The 13766-nt window shown below is 36.8% G+C and overlaps 1 protein-coding gene across 1 annotated transcript in view; it reads left to right on the top strand.

The window, feature by feature from the left end:
* CLGN (calmegin) overlaps positions 1-13766 on the top strand; it is a 43393-nt gene that overhangs the window by 1705 nt on the left and 27922 nt on the right. The window contains exons 2-4 of the mRNA XM_061142389.1: positions 8946-9092; positions 11622-11695; positions 12930-12988. Coding sequence (XP_060998372.1) covers positions 8955-9092; positions 11622-11695; positions 12930-12988 — 271 coding nt within the window. The 5' untranslated portion in view covers positions 8946-8954. The remainder of the gene's footprint in view (positions 1-8945; positions 9093-11621; positions 11696-12929; positions 12989-13766) is intronic.

The raw sequence follows: 13766 nt of genomic DNA, 5'->3' as shown, positions 1-13766 counted from the left end.
GTTTTAGTGCTCTTAACTGGAAAGCTAGAATTGCCAACTCTAATAGACCTTTACATCATCCAGCTTAATCCTTTCACTTGATAAATGGAGGGGGGGAGGTTTAGAACAGTTTTAGCCCTTTCCTTTTTAGTAATAGAATATGAAACTTGGTATGATGGTGCCAGACTCAGTGTACTTTCTATCTTATCACTTTGTAGTTGAGCTACTGAAGTTACATGACAACTAAAACTTCGGTGATTTTTCCAACACTGCTTTGGAGGCTTAGCGGTGCTGGTGAGTCCTCAGTCAGCCATTAAAACTGAATACCAGAAACATCTCAGTTATAATAGCAGGTAGAAAGCATGAGTGTGTTAATAGGTGAGTGTTAAGAGTAAGAAATGAGTCTTAAAAGGGCAGAATTTATGCTGAGAACTGTAGACAACTGTTGAACGTGTTTATGAACAGGTAGTACCATTAGACTTGTTCTTCAGAAAATTCATGCTGGAGGGAAAGTGGCAGATAGATGGATTGGGAGGACTGCAAGTGAAGAAGCAAAGTGGGACTTTACTGATGTTTTCAGAAATCATGGATTCCTAAATTAAGGCTGTGGCATGGATATAGAAAGACACATTCAAAAACACCCAAACAGGTTTAGTTACCAGTGATACAGAATATCAGCAAAGAATAATCTTAAGATAGTGACAGAGTAACTTGGCTGATTTGGTTGACCAGAGGTGCAGTTAATGGAAGAGGGGAATTGAGATTAGAGAACCGGTTTGGGTGGAAAGATGAGCCTCAAATTAATAGAGGCTTTGATACATCCTTGAAGAAACTAGAGTGGTGGCTTCTGTGCTGTGGATAACACTTGGGAGTCTTTAGTTAGTCTTTATAGGTAGAGGTCAAGAGTGTATGAAATGTAAGGAGAAAGCCTGGGGACAGAACCTGAAGGAACAGCATCATTTACAGGAGATAGAGAGAGCCCATAGAGGTGGCAGAGAAGATGAAGAGAATCAAGACTCAGGAATAGCATCATGGAAATCAAGGAAGGAGAGAGCTTCAAAGAAGCAGTCAGCAAGGTCGAGAGACAGCAGTAGGCAATAGGACTGAAAAAAGCTGTTGCACTTACAAAGTAAGATTTGGTTGATGGGAACTGTTTCAAAGAAGCTAGAATCAAGTACAGGAATAATAAAAGTATTAGTTTTTCATTGTTGTCCTAATAAATTACCACAAACTTAGCAGCTTAATGCCGCACATTTATTTTCTCACAGTTCTATAGGTCAGAAGTCTGACCCAGGTCTCACTGTGCTGACATCAGGTGTTGACAAGGCAGCATTCCTTATTAGTAGCTCTGGGGAGATTCTTCTTCCTTGCTCATTCAGATTGATGACACAATTCAATTTCTTTTGGTTGTAGGACTGAGGTTCTTGTTTCCTTGTTGATTATCAGCTGAAGGTTGTGATTTTCAGCTTCTAGAGCCCACTCACACTCCTTGGCTCATGACCCCCCTCTTCCACTATCTTCAAGATCTCTCTGGTGGGTGGAGTTCCTCTCACTCTTCAGATCTCTTCTGCCCGTTCTCACTGACTTCCTCTTCCACTTTTAAGGGCCTGTGTGATTATATTGGGCCCACATGCATATCCAGAATAATCTGTTTTAAGGTCAGCTAGATAACAACCTTAGTTCCATCTGAGAAGCCTCCTCAGAAACCAAGGAATAAGATGTGGACATCTTTGGTGGGCGGGGGTGGTCATTGTTGTGGCTACCGCAGGAAGTTAAAAACGCTAACACTTAATGAAGACATTCTTTCTAGATGCTTTCATTAAGATGATACCCAGAAACATTTACATTATCTAGCATGTGATAATTATAGTTCCAATAGTAAGCCTTACTGTTTATCCTTGAGCTTCATAACTGTCTTCTTAAATATCCTGAAATAAACTAAAATTTTAAAGTTTCAGAGAAATATAAGGTAATACTATGAAGTTGTTCGTTTGTTTTTTTTTTTTTTTTTTTTTGTAGCCTTAAGCTGCTTTAAAATCTTTGCTGGAAAGATTTTAAAGGTCATTTAACCAACTAACTAGATTTGTGTGTATAAATTATAGTTTGCATAGACATCAAAATATGGCTTTTAGAATATGAAGCCCACAGAAACTGGAATGGATGTCTAAAGGATGGAACATATTTAAAAAATACTTAGCCTTGTATTTATAGGCCTAAAGCCTCAATTTATAGGCCATTTAATGAGCTAAATAGTTAAACCTTCTAACTTTAGAGCTTTAATGAAATGAATGTAGAGTTTGAAGCTATACCTATTATAACTTTGGGTCTTAACCTTTGCTATTTAGTAGCATTCTCTATTCTTGAGTCAGCTACTTCCTGAGTCTTGCTTTCCTTATGGAGGATGGGGTACCAGTACCAGCATCAGAGAGTAGCTATAAGGATTGGAGTTAATTATACCTGAATCGTAGGTACTCCAACAGCACTTCCTGTTCTCCTTGTCCCACTCTTCTCTTTCCAGTTCCTTTCTGAGAGCCACTTCCTTTGCCCACGGCCTGGGGAAATCGGTCCTTTCTAGCCTTTGTGCCTCAGTTTGAATGTAGCTTTCTCAAGGAGGCTTTCTCTGACACTTCCTCCACCATGCAAATTTAGTTCCCCAATTACCGGCTCTTACAAATCCCTTACTAGTCAGTCACTTGTCACAATTTACTATGTGTTAAACCTGGGTTATTTAGCACCTGCTTTCCATCCCAAACTATAAGCTCTTTGCAGTCAGGGGCCATATGTTTTGCTAATTTCTGTAAGTTCAGTAAGTTCTAATTGTAAATTCTAACATCATGCCTGACACATAAATGACAACCATAGTATTTGTTAAATGAATTCATGAGTGATGAATTTTTTTATCTACTGAATAACCTCTCCTGAATTTCTGGAAACATTAGATACTACAATATTTATAAATCCCAGGTGTGACTTATTCTGAAGCATGGTCGTTTCTTTGAGAAAGTCCCTGCATTTCAAATGGAGTCTTGCAGCTTCTTTGGAAGAAGGCTGCCTCTGTAAGATGCCACTCTCAGCCCACTCCAGTATTCTTGCCTGGAGAATCCCAGGGACAGAGGAGCCTGGTGGGCTGCCGTCTGTGGGGTCACACAGAGTCGGACACGACTGAAGCGACTTAGCAGCATTATCTTTCTCTTCGCCTTATTTGTGATGTTCAAAGTGAACTATATGCACCATGGCCAGATAATTCCAAGAATACTCTTTAATTTTGGTGAAAATTTGTCCAGTTTTATTTTTATGACGTGGTAACAGATTTTTTTCATCTAATTTCTTTTTTTTTTTTTTTTTTTACTATCTTTTCTAGTAAGTTATGAACTGAGTTGTTAAACTGTAGGATGTCTGTAGCAAGATTCTGAAATACCTCACAATGAGGTATTTCTTCATAGATGTAGAATAGAAATGAATAATATGTTTAATTCTCCCAAAACTGCAAAATTTCTAAATTACTATCTCCTTTATCTATAGGAATACTTTGTGTTACGTTTTAGCAATGTTCTAAAAGACTTTAGAGGGCCAGCGTTGGAAGCGTTGATGTAACCATTCCTCTCTCATAAAACCATAGTTTAAAACATCTACTGTATATAAGGTTTCAACCCATGAATTTTTCTAGGAGTTAAATTCTAAAAAAGGATTTTTCCTCCAAGGATCTTGTAGACTTTTATAGACAGTGAAACTCCTTCATTTTATTTCTGGCCTTCCCCTAATTGCCTAGAAATCTCTTTGCCAAATTTATGGTTGCAGGGCTGCTACAACAATAAAGTCATTCTAGTTGGTTGCTTAGTAACATCTATTTATCTTCCCCTGTAACATTTTTTCCTGTCATTTTTGCATTCATTCATTCTGTGAACATAAATATGTCTCTGTTTATCATGCACTGGCACTCTTTGGCTAGCACTGTGAATACAGAAAAGAGAATTCTGGCTGTCAGTGAACTTATATTTTTGTATGTTTTTTGTTTTTGCAAATTTCCTCATTTTGGAACTATGTAGAAGTACTATAAATCCTCAATAAATAAATAAATGTATCGTTATAATGTTTACTTAACTATTATTTTGAAAATGATGCTCTTCAGTCCACTTTAGTGTGTAGCTATGTTTTAAAAGAGCCCAGTGCAGATTCAGTTTATTCTTTCTATAACTACTAAAATCAAACAATATTTACATATCCTGGATTTCTGCTCTGATCACTTCACTATTCTCACATCTTCAGTGGTTTCTGAGTTTTATAGGATCAGATCCAGAATTCTTGGAACACTGTAGTTATTTGCTTAAATCATTAGTTGTATTTTCAATTATTATTTCCGCTATTATGGTTCTTTCCCCACTTTTTGCTGTATTTCCTGAGTTGTTTCTAAGTCCTTCTGATTTAGAAAAATATACCCAGTTTCAGTTAACAGTATGTATTAGTTAAGGTAATGCTCGAATAGTAAATTAAAAAATCCCAGGGGCCTAACATAATTTCTGGTTGCTGGTGTCCTAAGGAGTAGATGGCTATGATAGTTAATTGTATGTATCTACTTGACTGAACCACAGGATACCCAGACATTTGGTCAAATATTATTTTAGGTGTTTTTGTGAGGGTGTTTTTGGATGAGATTAATATTTGAATGGTAGGCTGAGTAAAGCAGATTGCTCTTCCCCTAGGTGAGTGGCCTTATCCAGTCAGTTGAAGGCCAGAATAGGACAATAAAACTGATACTCCAGTGAGGAAGAGGGACTTCCTCCTGCCTAGCAGGCTGAGCTGGGACTTCAGTTTTTTTCCCTGCCCTTGGACTTGAACTGAAACACTGGCTCTGCTTGGGTCTTGAGCCTGCTGGCTTTCAGACTGGAGTTTATAGCATTGGCTGTCCTGGCTCCCAGGCCTTTATACCCAGGCTATCACTGCATAGTTAGCTTTCCTGGGTCTCATCTCACTCCATTCACCTGAGTCATGCTTAACTCTAGAAAAAGCACAGTATAGTTTTGTCTCCTGGGAAAAAAAGAAAACATCTGTGGTGATCAGCCAGAAATCTCTCCCAAGTATCTCATACTTGGCCAGAGTTAGTTATACTTCGCTTTGTTATTGAACCAGCCCACAGGCAATGCAGAGAACATACATGAGGTCAAAGATACATGCAAATGGATGTGCTTCTCCATTGCTTGCTTTCTTCACAAATATTTTGTGATTTCAACAACCTGTATGAAGTGAGGAATACACAGGAAGCTTAGAACCCTGGGATTTTATATTTTTCACATTTGTAAGGGGGCAAGGGGGTAGCATCTGCACTAGAAGTTCTGTATTATACCATCTAAACAAATTATTGCTTTACTAATCCTGTATATCTTAGGACAACCATATAGCTCAGTAAGAAATTAGAAGACAGCTAACGCTACAGAGCAATTGGACTTTAATACATGTACACAAAGCACTTCACCTAACAATAGCAGAAAGAAAAATTAATGCCAGTCTTCCTCAAACTCTTCCAGAAAATTGAACAGGAGGAAATACTTCCAAATTCCTCAAACTCTTCCAGAAAATTGAACAGGAGGAAATACTTCCAAACTCACTATGTGAGGGTGGCCTTACACTGTTAGCAAAGGCATACCAAGACACTGAGAAAACTACAGACCGATATCCTTGATGAGTATTGATGAAAATACATATTTTTCTTAAGTGCACACAGAATATTCTCTAGGATAGACCATATGTTATACCACAAAACAAATCTTAACAAAGTTTTAAAAGTTTGTTTAAACTGGAAAAGATTCAGAGTATCTTTTCCAGTTACGTTGTGATGAAACTCAAAATCAGTAGCAGAGGGAAAGCAGGAAAAAAAAAATCCACAAATATTTGAAAATTAAACAATACACTTTAAAACAACCAAAGGGTCAAAAAAGAAATCACAAGGAAATTGGAAAAGATCTTGAGATAAATGAAACAAAAAAAAAAAAAAAAGAAAGCAGACTCAAGCTTATGGTATAGAGTGAAGACAGTGCTAAGAAGGAAATTTATGGCTGTAAACACTTACATTAAAAAAGAAAGATCTTTTATTAACAACCTAACTTTACACCTTAAGGAACTAGAAAAACCCAAAGCTAGAAAAAGGAACATATAATAATACAGTGGGGGTAAGATTAAAATAAGAAGTAGCATGGTATAATGTAAGGTTTTGGATTCTCACCTTGTCTCACATTTGCAATTATGAGAATTTGATCAGGTTTCTGAACCTCTCAGTTTTCCGTATGTAGATTGGGAGTAATAATGCCTTTCATAGTGATGTCCTGGGCTGCAAAAATTAAATTAGCTAGTTGTTTTGTGCAAATGAGTAATTATAGTCATAGAACTTCAGAGAAGAAGCAAGCTTTCCAGATAAAGGTTTTAAAATTTTTTTCCTGAAGCTTTGGCAGCTGGTTCTGAAGGAAAGTTAGGAAGAACTGTGATATAGAAAACAAACAGTAGACACTAGTTATATTTAAAATAGGTAACCAATAAGGATCTCCTGTATAGCACAGGGAACTCTGCTCAATACTCTGTAATAACCTAAATGGTATTTTCAACAAATTAATTATTAAACTAAAGTGTGCATTCATTTTGGCAGGCAAGAATTCTACCACTGAACCACCCATGCTGTGCATTCATTTTGAAGGAGAAGATATGGGGCTAAAATGATATTAATGTTCATTATTACTGCTGTTATTTATTTTATGCATTTCTGTTTACTCAAATGTTATTGATAGTGTCAAGAATACCTTTAACTACATTGTATAAGCCATGAAAAGTTCTTTAATTTTTAGAACAATGAAGCTTTCAGGGTTATTAACAATTGATAAAGAATTTGCAACTGTACTCATTTGTGTGCCAGTAAGTGAAAATTTAAAAAATCCATAGCTTCCTGTTACTGAGTTCAAATTGATCCCTTTACATTTGCTTTCTATCTCAGTTAACCTTTTTTTACGACTCTAGAGAAGTTGCACTCTTCTAATTATGAGTAGTATGCATCATTTTTGTATTCTTTTCCATAAAAATGGTGATATTAATACATATTTTAGTATAGAATGATCATATTATGTTTTTTTTTCTTCTTAACCACACAATATTGTAAAGTAATATGTTTTTTTTTTTAAGATGTATTTTCAAAGTAAACTTTAAAGTTGTAGTCAGTGGCCTTTAGAAGAAACTAAAGCTAACTGGCCCATACATTCATGTAGAGTTTTACTCTCATTAAAAAGCTTTAGTTGAGCTAACCAAAATGGAAGAATGCTTTTTATAGTCTGATGTTTCTTTTTTTAAAACACAGCTTTATTGATGTATTATTTGCATACCTACAAGTTGACCTGTTTAATGAGTACAGTTCAGTGAGTTTTAACATATTTAGAGTTACACAACCATTACCATATTCCAATTTTAGAACACTTTTGTTACCCTCAAAAGAAGCCTTGTACCAATTAACCCTTTCTTCCCACTCCTTTCCTTAGGCAGTTACTAATCTATTTTCTGATTCTATGGGTTTGCCTATTTAAATGGGGTCATACAATATATGGTTTTTTATGACTGACTTCTTTCACTGAGCATAATGTTTTTGAGATTCATCTGTCTTGTAACACTTCAGTACTCCATTCTGTTTTATTGTCAGATAATCTTCCAATGTGAATATTCCACATTTTGTTTATCTGTTCATCAGTTGATAAACTTTTGAGTTGTTTACACGTTTTTGGCTATCATTATTTGGCTATCATCATTAAGCATTTATATTCCAAGGTTTTGTTTGGACATCTGTTTTCATTTCTTTTGGGTAGAAGAGTAGAATTGCTGGATCATAAGGTAATTCTATTTTCACCGTTTTGAAGAATTGCCCTACTGTTTTCCAAGCGCATTTTGTATTCCTGCCAGCAATGTATGAGGATTTCAGTTTGTCCACATCCTCCCAACACTTGTTGTTATTGTCTCTCTTTGAGTTTAGCCATTCTGGTGGGTGTAGGGTGCTGTGTCATAAATTCAGTGTTTCTTAGGCAGACCCATGTAGGTCAATAAATATGTTCTGCAGGAGTTAAGAGTTCTCTCAGAATATACTTTTTTAATAGAAACTCTTTCATGTTGATGGTAATATAACTATACCCTGGATTATTTGAATGGCTATCTCCTAATTTCATTATTCATATTTACTTGTTTAAAAGTCCACTGGTGCCAAGAAATAAACCCTGAATTTTTAACATGCTAGTGGGAAAGAGGAGGGTGTAATTATGTAAATTACATATTTCTGCCAAGAGGCAGTCAAGTAATATTTGTCTTCTACTCATCTCAATGAATCTTATAAGGAACAGAGGTCTTGGAGCTTTTGAATGGAGAAGTGGTTATGTATGTAATTGAATCATCATAGTGTTACAGGCATGGTAAATGCAAAAGAACTTCATCACAGCAGTCAACCTCACTGCAGTAAATCCTGTATTTATTTGAATTTTCAGCTGTAATTTGTTTTCAGTAAAAGGCTGTCACTTTCAGTTGTGGTAAAATGATTTTTCTTTTTTTTGGTGTTTACATATAAATGTATTTTGGCTTTACAGTTATAAAATGACCAATTGTATGTTTATATACACTTAAGCAACATTATAATAAAAAAGTAACTTGAGCGAACATTTAGGAAGCACAATCCTTTTTTAAAAAAACATGAGGTTGGTGGTCACTTCTGTATCTTTAGGTTTGTGCCATTGGCTCTTTGCTTTTCAAGGCAGGCCTTCAGCTGTAGATGCCCATGGGATTTTGAAGTTTGGAGTATCACTTGTTGAAAGCATAATTTAAGTAAGTTTGGTAAGTTTTAAAAGCCATCCTAGAAAAAAAGAGGTATTAAAGGAGAACTTATTTCTTGGTAAGTATACTTACACGTATTTTTCATGATGTTGTTTTATTTTTACTGATTACTGTCACTTCTACAGATAATCAGTATGCGTTTCCAAGGCTTTTGGCTATGTCTGGGTCTTCTTTTCATCTCAATTAATGCAGAATTTATGGATGATAGTGTTGAGATGGAAGACTTTGATGAAAATTCAGAAGAGACTGATGAAAATGAACTCTCCTCAGAGGTAAGGTTATTGAGAACCAAGCTATCCATTATTCCTTTACATGATACATAGGGCTGACTAATTTCTTAGGATTCCTTTCAATTGGAATAGCCTTTAGTTTCTAAATAAATAGAAAAAAAAAATTGCCTTTTCCCAAGTATTTGTTCCTGTGTTTTTTAGGGTGCCCATATGCTACAGAAATTTGTGCATGGCATCTAGCACAGTTTTATTACCAGATAAATATGGGAAAGATTTTTATGATCAAACTTGGAGTTCATCACTAGCTAAAGAGGGCTAAATACTTAAACCCTTTTCAGATAAAAGAAAAGGTAGTAATTTTCAGTTCTTCTAAAAGTAGAGAAAACGATGTTTATTCATTTCTCTGAGGAAAGAAATGCTGAATAGGAGGATGGGTTCAAAAGGAGAGTGATGATGAAATAGGCATTTATTTAGTAAGGCTCCCACTGTTTCGGTCTCAGCATGAAGATGTGTGTTTTGAGGTGGTGACTGACAGGAGTCTGGAAAAGTTTTTAGAGGTTTTTGTGTACTCTGACAATCCATAAGAACTTTCACACTGAGGAATATTTATATCTAATATTGGGACAATCAAAATTTTTTCAGAAATATTTTTGGTAAGAAAATACTAATTATGTACTGCTGGCTGCTGTTTAAAGGACTGAGAAGAATAATACATAGTTTTTTTTAATGTATTTATTTATTTTAATTGGAGAATAATTACTTTTCAGTATTGTGATGGTTATTGCCATACATCAACAGGAATCGGCCAAGTTGTTATAAATCTCTTTTTAGAGTTTTTTTTTTTTTAATTTGCAACTGCATGTGTTGTTTAGCTGTTCAAGGTGAATATTCTTTCTCCTGTTAAGTTTGAAGCTCCACAAGCTTCAAACTTAAACATTTAAATTTTTAAGTTTAAAAATTTAAATTTCTTTAAAATCTGGCTCTGTGATCCATAGAAAGTAAGTAATAATCAAAGTGCTTATGGCTGACTTAAGATGCAGCTACTACGAGGGTTTCGGTAGGTTAATACTTTAAAGAAATTGCCAGATAGCTGTGACTCTGAACTATGTGCTGTGCTTAGTCGCTCAGTCCTGTCCGACTCTTTGTGACCCCACGGACTGTGGCCCACCAGGCTCCTCTGTCCATGGGGCTCTCCAGGCAAGAATACTGGAGTGGTTGCCACCCCCTCCTTCAGGGCATCTTCCCAACCCAGGGATCGAACCCAGGTCTCCCACATTGCAGATGGATTCCCTGAGCCTCCAGGGAAGCCCAAGAATCCTGGAGTGGGTAGCCTATCCCTTCTCCAGGGGAACTTCCCGGCTCAGGAATTGAAGCAAGGTCTCCTGCATTGCAAGGCAATTCTTTACCCGCTGAGCTACCAGGAAAGCCCATGACTCCTAACTATATGTGATGATGATTTGAAAAAAGATGGTAAGAAATGGGAGAAAACAATTTTTGATGCTTCTAATTTTATAGCACGAAAATTCTAGGTATGGTAAAGTATGAATAAAGTATATTGGCCCATTTTTGCCAATGCATAAAAATATAGAGAACAGTAAAGTTGTAATTCAGTAAACTTCATAGGAGATGGGCAATTTGGGTAGCAGAATCTTGACCCTATAGAAGTATCTGGGATTTTGTTTAATTACTGATTTTCCTCCCTTAAATAGAAAGTATGCTATTAGGGAAGGGTAAGGACAGTGAAAGTTGGGTCTGCATTGCTACGCAGGCTCTTCTCTAGTTGCAAGGGCGTGGCTTTCTCATTATAGAGGTTTCTTTTGCTGTGGATCACGGCTCTAGGGCACGTGCGCTTCAGTAACTGAGGCACAGAGGCTCAGCAGTCGTGGCTCTAAGGCTCTAGAAGTGAAAGTGAAAGTCACTCAGTCGTGTCTTTGTGACCCCGTGGACTGTAGCCCACCAGTCTCCTCTGTCCATGGAATTTTCCAGGCAGGTATGCTGGAGTGGGTTGCCATTGCCTCCTTCACTAAGACTCTAGAGCACATGCTTAATAGTTGTGGTTCACATGTGGTGTGTGGGATCTTCCTAGGTCAGGGACCAAACCTGTGTCTTCTGCATTGGCAGGTAGATTCTTTACCACTGAGCCACCAGGGAAGCCCAGGAATTAATTTTAAACTAACCTATGTGCTTATTAAATTTTTCATCTTATATGTTTATGATCAATCTACTTCTTTTGCTTCTAATAATTTTTATCTCCAAATACTGTCACCTGTTAGAATCCTTTCAAGGCCATGTCCACTGCATTATGAGACCTTGGCTAAGTACTTCCTCCCATCCCTCCTGTGTTAGAGGGAGTCAGTGTATTCTGTTTGCATGTAGTGTTTTTTTCTATCATGTATCTCTTATGTTCTGTATTTTATTACCAGTAGGATATAAAGTTTTGAGGAGACCATGTTATGTACTATCTCTATTACCTATATGTGCATTCCATACTAGGTTCTTAATTAATGAGATTGTTTAATTAAAGTGTTTGTGAAGGTGAATAACTTTATATTTTTAAAATCTATTTTCTAGATTAAATATAAGACACCTCAGCCTGTGGGAGAAGTGTATTTTACAGAAACTTTTGATAGTGGAAGGCTGGCTGGGTAAGTATTCATTCAGGAGAATTTTTTCCTTGATTTGATTAGCTTTTTTGAAATTATTGGTGGTTGATTTGTGAAAATTGCCTCTGCCACAGAACTATAAAAAAAAAGGTTAATGTACTAGTTAAGGTTAACTAGCACCTTAACACGTTTTCATTATTGATAGAAATGTTTAATTTGAATTATTTATTTATATAAAGAATATATATTAATGAAATATGAATATAAAGTAAAAACTTAGAACATTTCTTCATTCCTTAGGACAGATAGATATATATAATAGTTTACATTTATATTTATATATATACAGATATATATATATAATAGTTTAATTTCAGATGTTTCATCCTAAATAATGGTAAAAAAAACATAAAGATTACTGTCTATTGATTATTATATTGCCTGTAGGTAAGAACTGTCTTAATCTGCCTTTTACCAGTGAAGAAACTGAGGTTTAGTGGACCTTGCCTATGATCATTGTTGTTTAGTTGCGAAGTTCTGTCCAACTGTCTTTGTGACCCCACAGATTGTAGTCCACCAGACTCTTCTGTCTGTGGAATTTCCTAGGCAGGAATACTAGAGTGGGTTGCCATTCCCTTCTCCAGGGGATTTTCCCGACCCAGGAATCACACCTGCGTCTCCTGCATGCAGGCAGATTCTTTACCACTGAGCTACCAGGGAAGCTCACCTATGATCATACAGCAAGTAAACTGCAGATTCCAAATTTAATTTAACTCTAGCTTTGCAAGATAGCTGGGCTTCCCTGATAGCTCAGTTGGTAAAGAATCTGCCTGCATGCAGGAGACCCCCAGTTTGATTCTTGGGGTGGGAAGAACCGCTGGAGAAGGGATAGGCTACCCACTCCAGTATTCTTGGGCTTCCCTTGAGGCTCAGCTGGTAGAGAATCTGCCCGCAGTGTGGGAGACCTGGGTTCAATCCCTGGGTTGGGAAGATCCCCTGGAGAAGGGAAAGGTTACCCTTTCCAGTATTCTGGCCTGGAGAATTCCATGGATTGTATGGTCCATAGGGTCACAAAGAGTCGGACCATGACTGAGCAACTTTCACTTTCTTTGCAAGATAGTATATAGACATCCTTATTTAGCCTCTAAGTATTCATGTATCTTAGAGTGAAAAGAGACTATTGGATAATCTTTTGTTGTATTTCTGATACACATTGTATCTATAAATTGTTAGTTTTATTTTAAATGATAGATATTTCTTTCAATTTTATTTATAGGTGGGTATTATCAAAAGCAAAGAAAGATGATACAGATGCGGAGATTTCTATATATGATGGTACAGTATTATTTAAATATTCAACATAACAAGGATGACCCAGAGTTCATGAGCTTTTGAAATTATATTTCTGTTAAATATATATATGGGGGCCTCAGGATCCATCCTGCTTCACAATAGAATGTTCAGTCTTTTGTCTTGTCTCCTTTCCAGTATTTCTGGAAGTCCAAGTAATCCGTACTTAAGCCACCATCCAGATTTCTAAACGGTTGAATTTTCACTCCCCTGCAGTTAGTCTTTTGCAGGATTTCCCAGGCTACTGCTTTTCTCTACTGTTTCATCTCAAGCATAGGCCCATCTCAGTTAAGTTATAACTTATGGCATGATCCTCCTAGAGGGTGCAAGACAGGGGACATCTATAAGAGCTACAAGAAATGTGGCTGCTCCTGGAGCCACCATCTCCAGGCCCATAACGTATCTCTGATAGGTTATCTTCAGGCTTACCCTTAGAAAGAAAGGTTCTATTAGCAAGGGTCATCTTTTCTTCCTTAACAGGACTCTCCTGGAGTATGATAAAAGAATTTCTTCTTCCTGTTAGTCTAAAACCAGCCTCCTCAGTTGTTAAATCCTAAAGCAGGATCAGCCTCAGTCAAGGTGATGGTTAGTGGGAATTTCCTCTCTCTCAGACCACCTAAGATCCATAAGGATGTGACCTCACATTCAGACCCCATTAGGAGTTACATGAGAATAACAGCAGAACAGATAACAGCGTGTGTAGGAGGCCAGCTGTCTGCTTCCTCTTCCATGGTGTCTATTTCAGTGTGAGATTACAGGTCAT

This window comes from Dama dama, chromosome 5 (genome assembly GCF_033118175.1).
Source record: "Dama dama isolate Ldn47 chromosome 5, ASM3311817v1, whole genome shotgun sequence".
NCBI lineage: Eukaryota > Metazoa > Chordata > Mammalia > Artiodactyla > Cervidae > Dama > Dama dama.
Note: the sequence above shows the minus strand (reverse complement) of the source record. Positions and strands in the feature narration are given on the sequence as shown.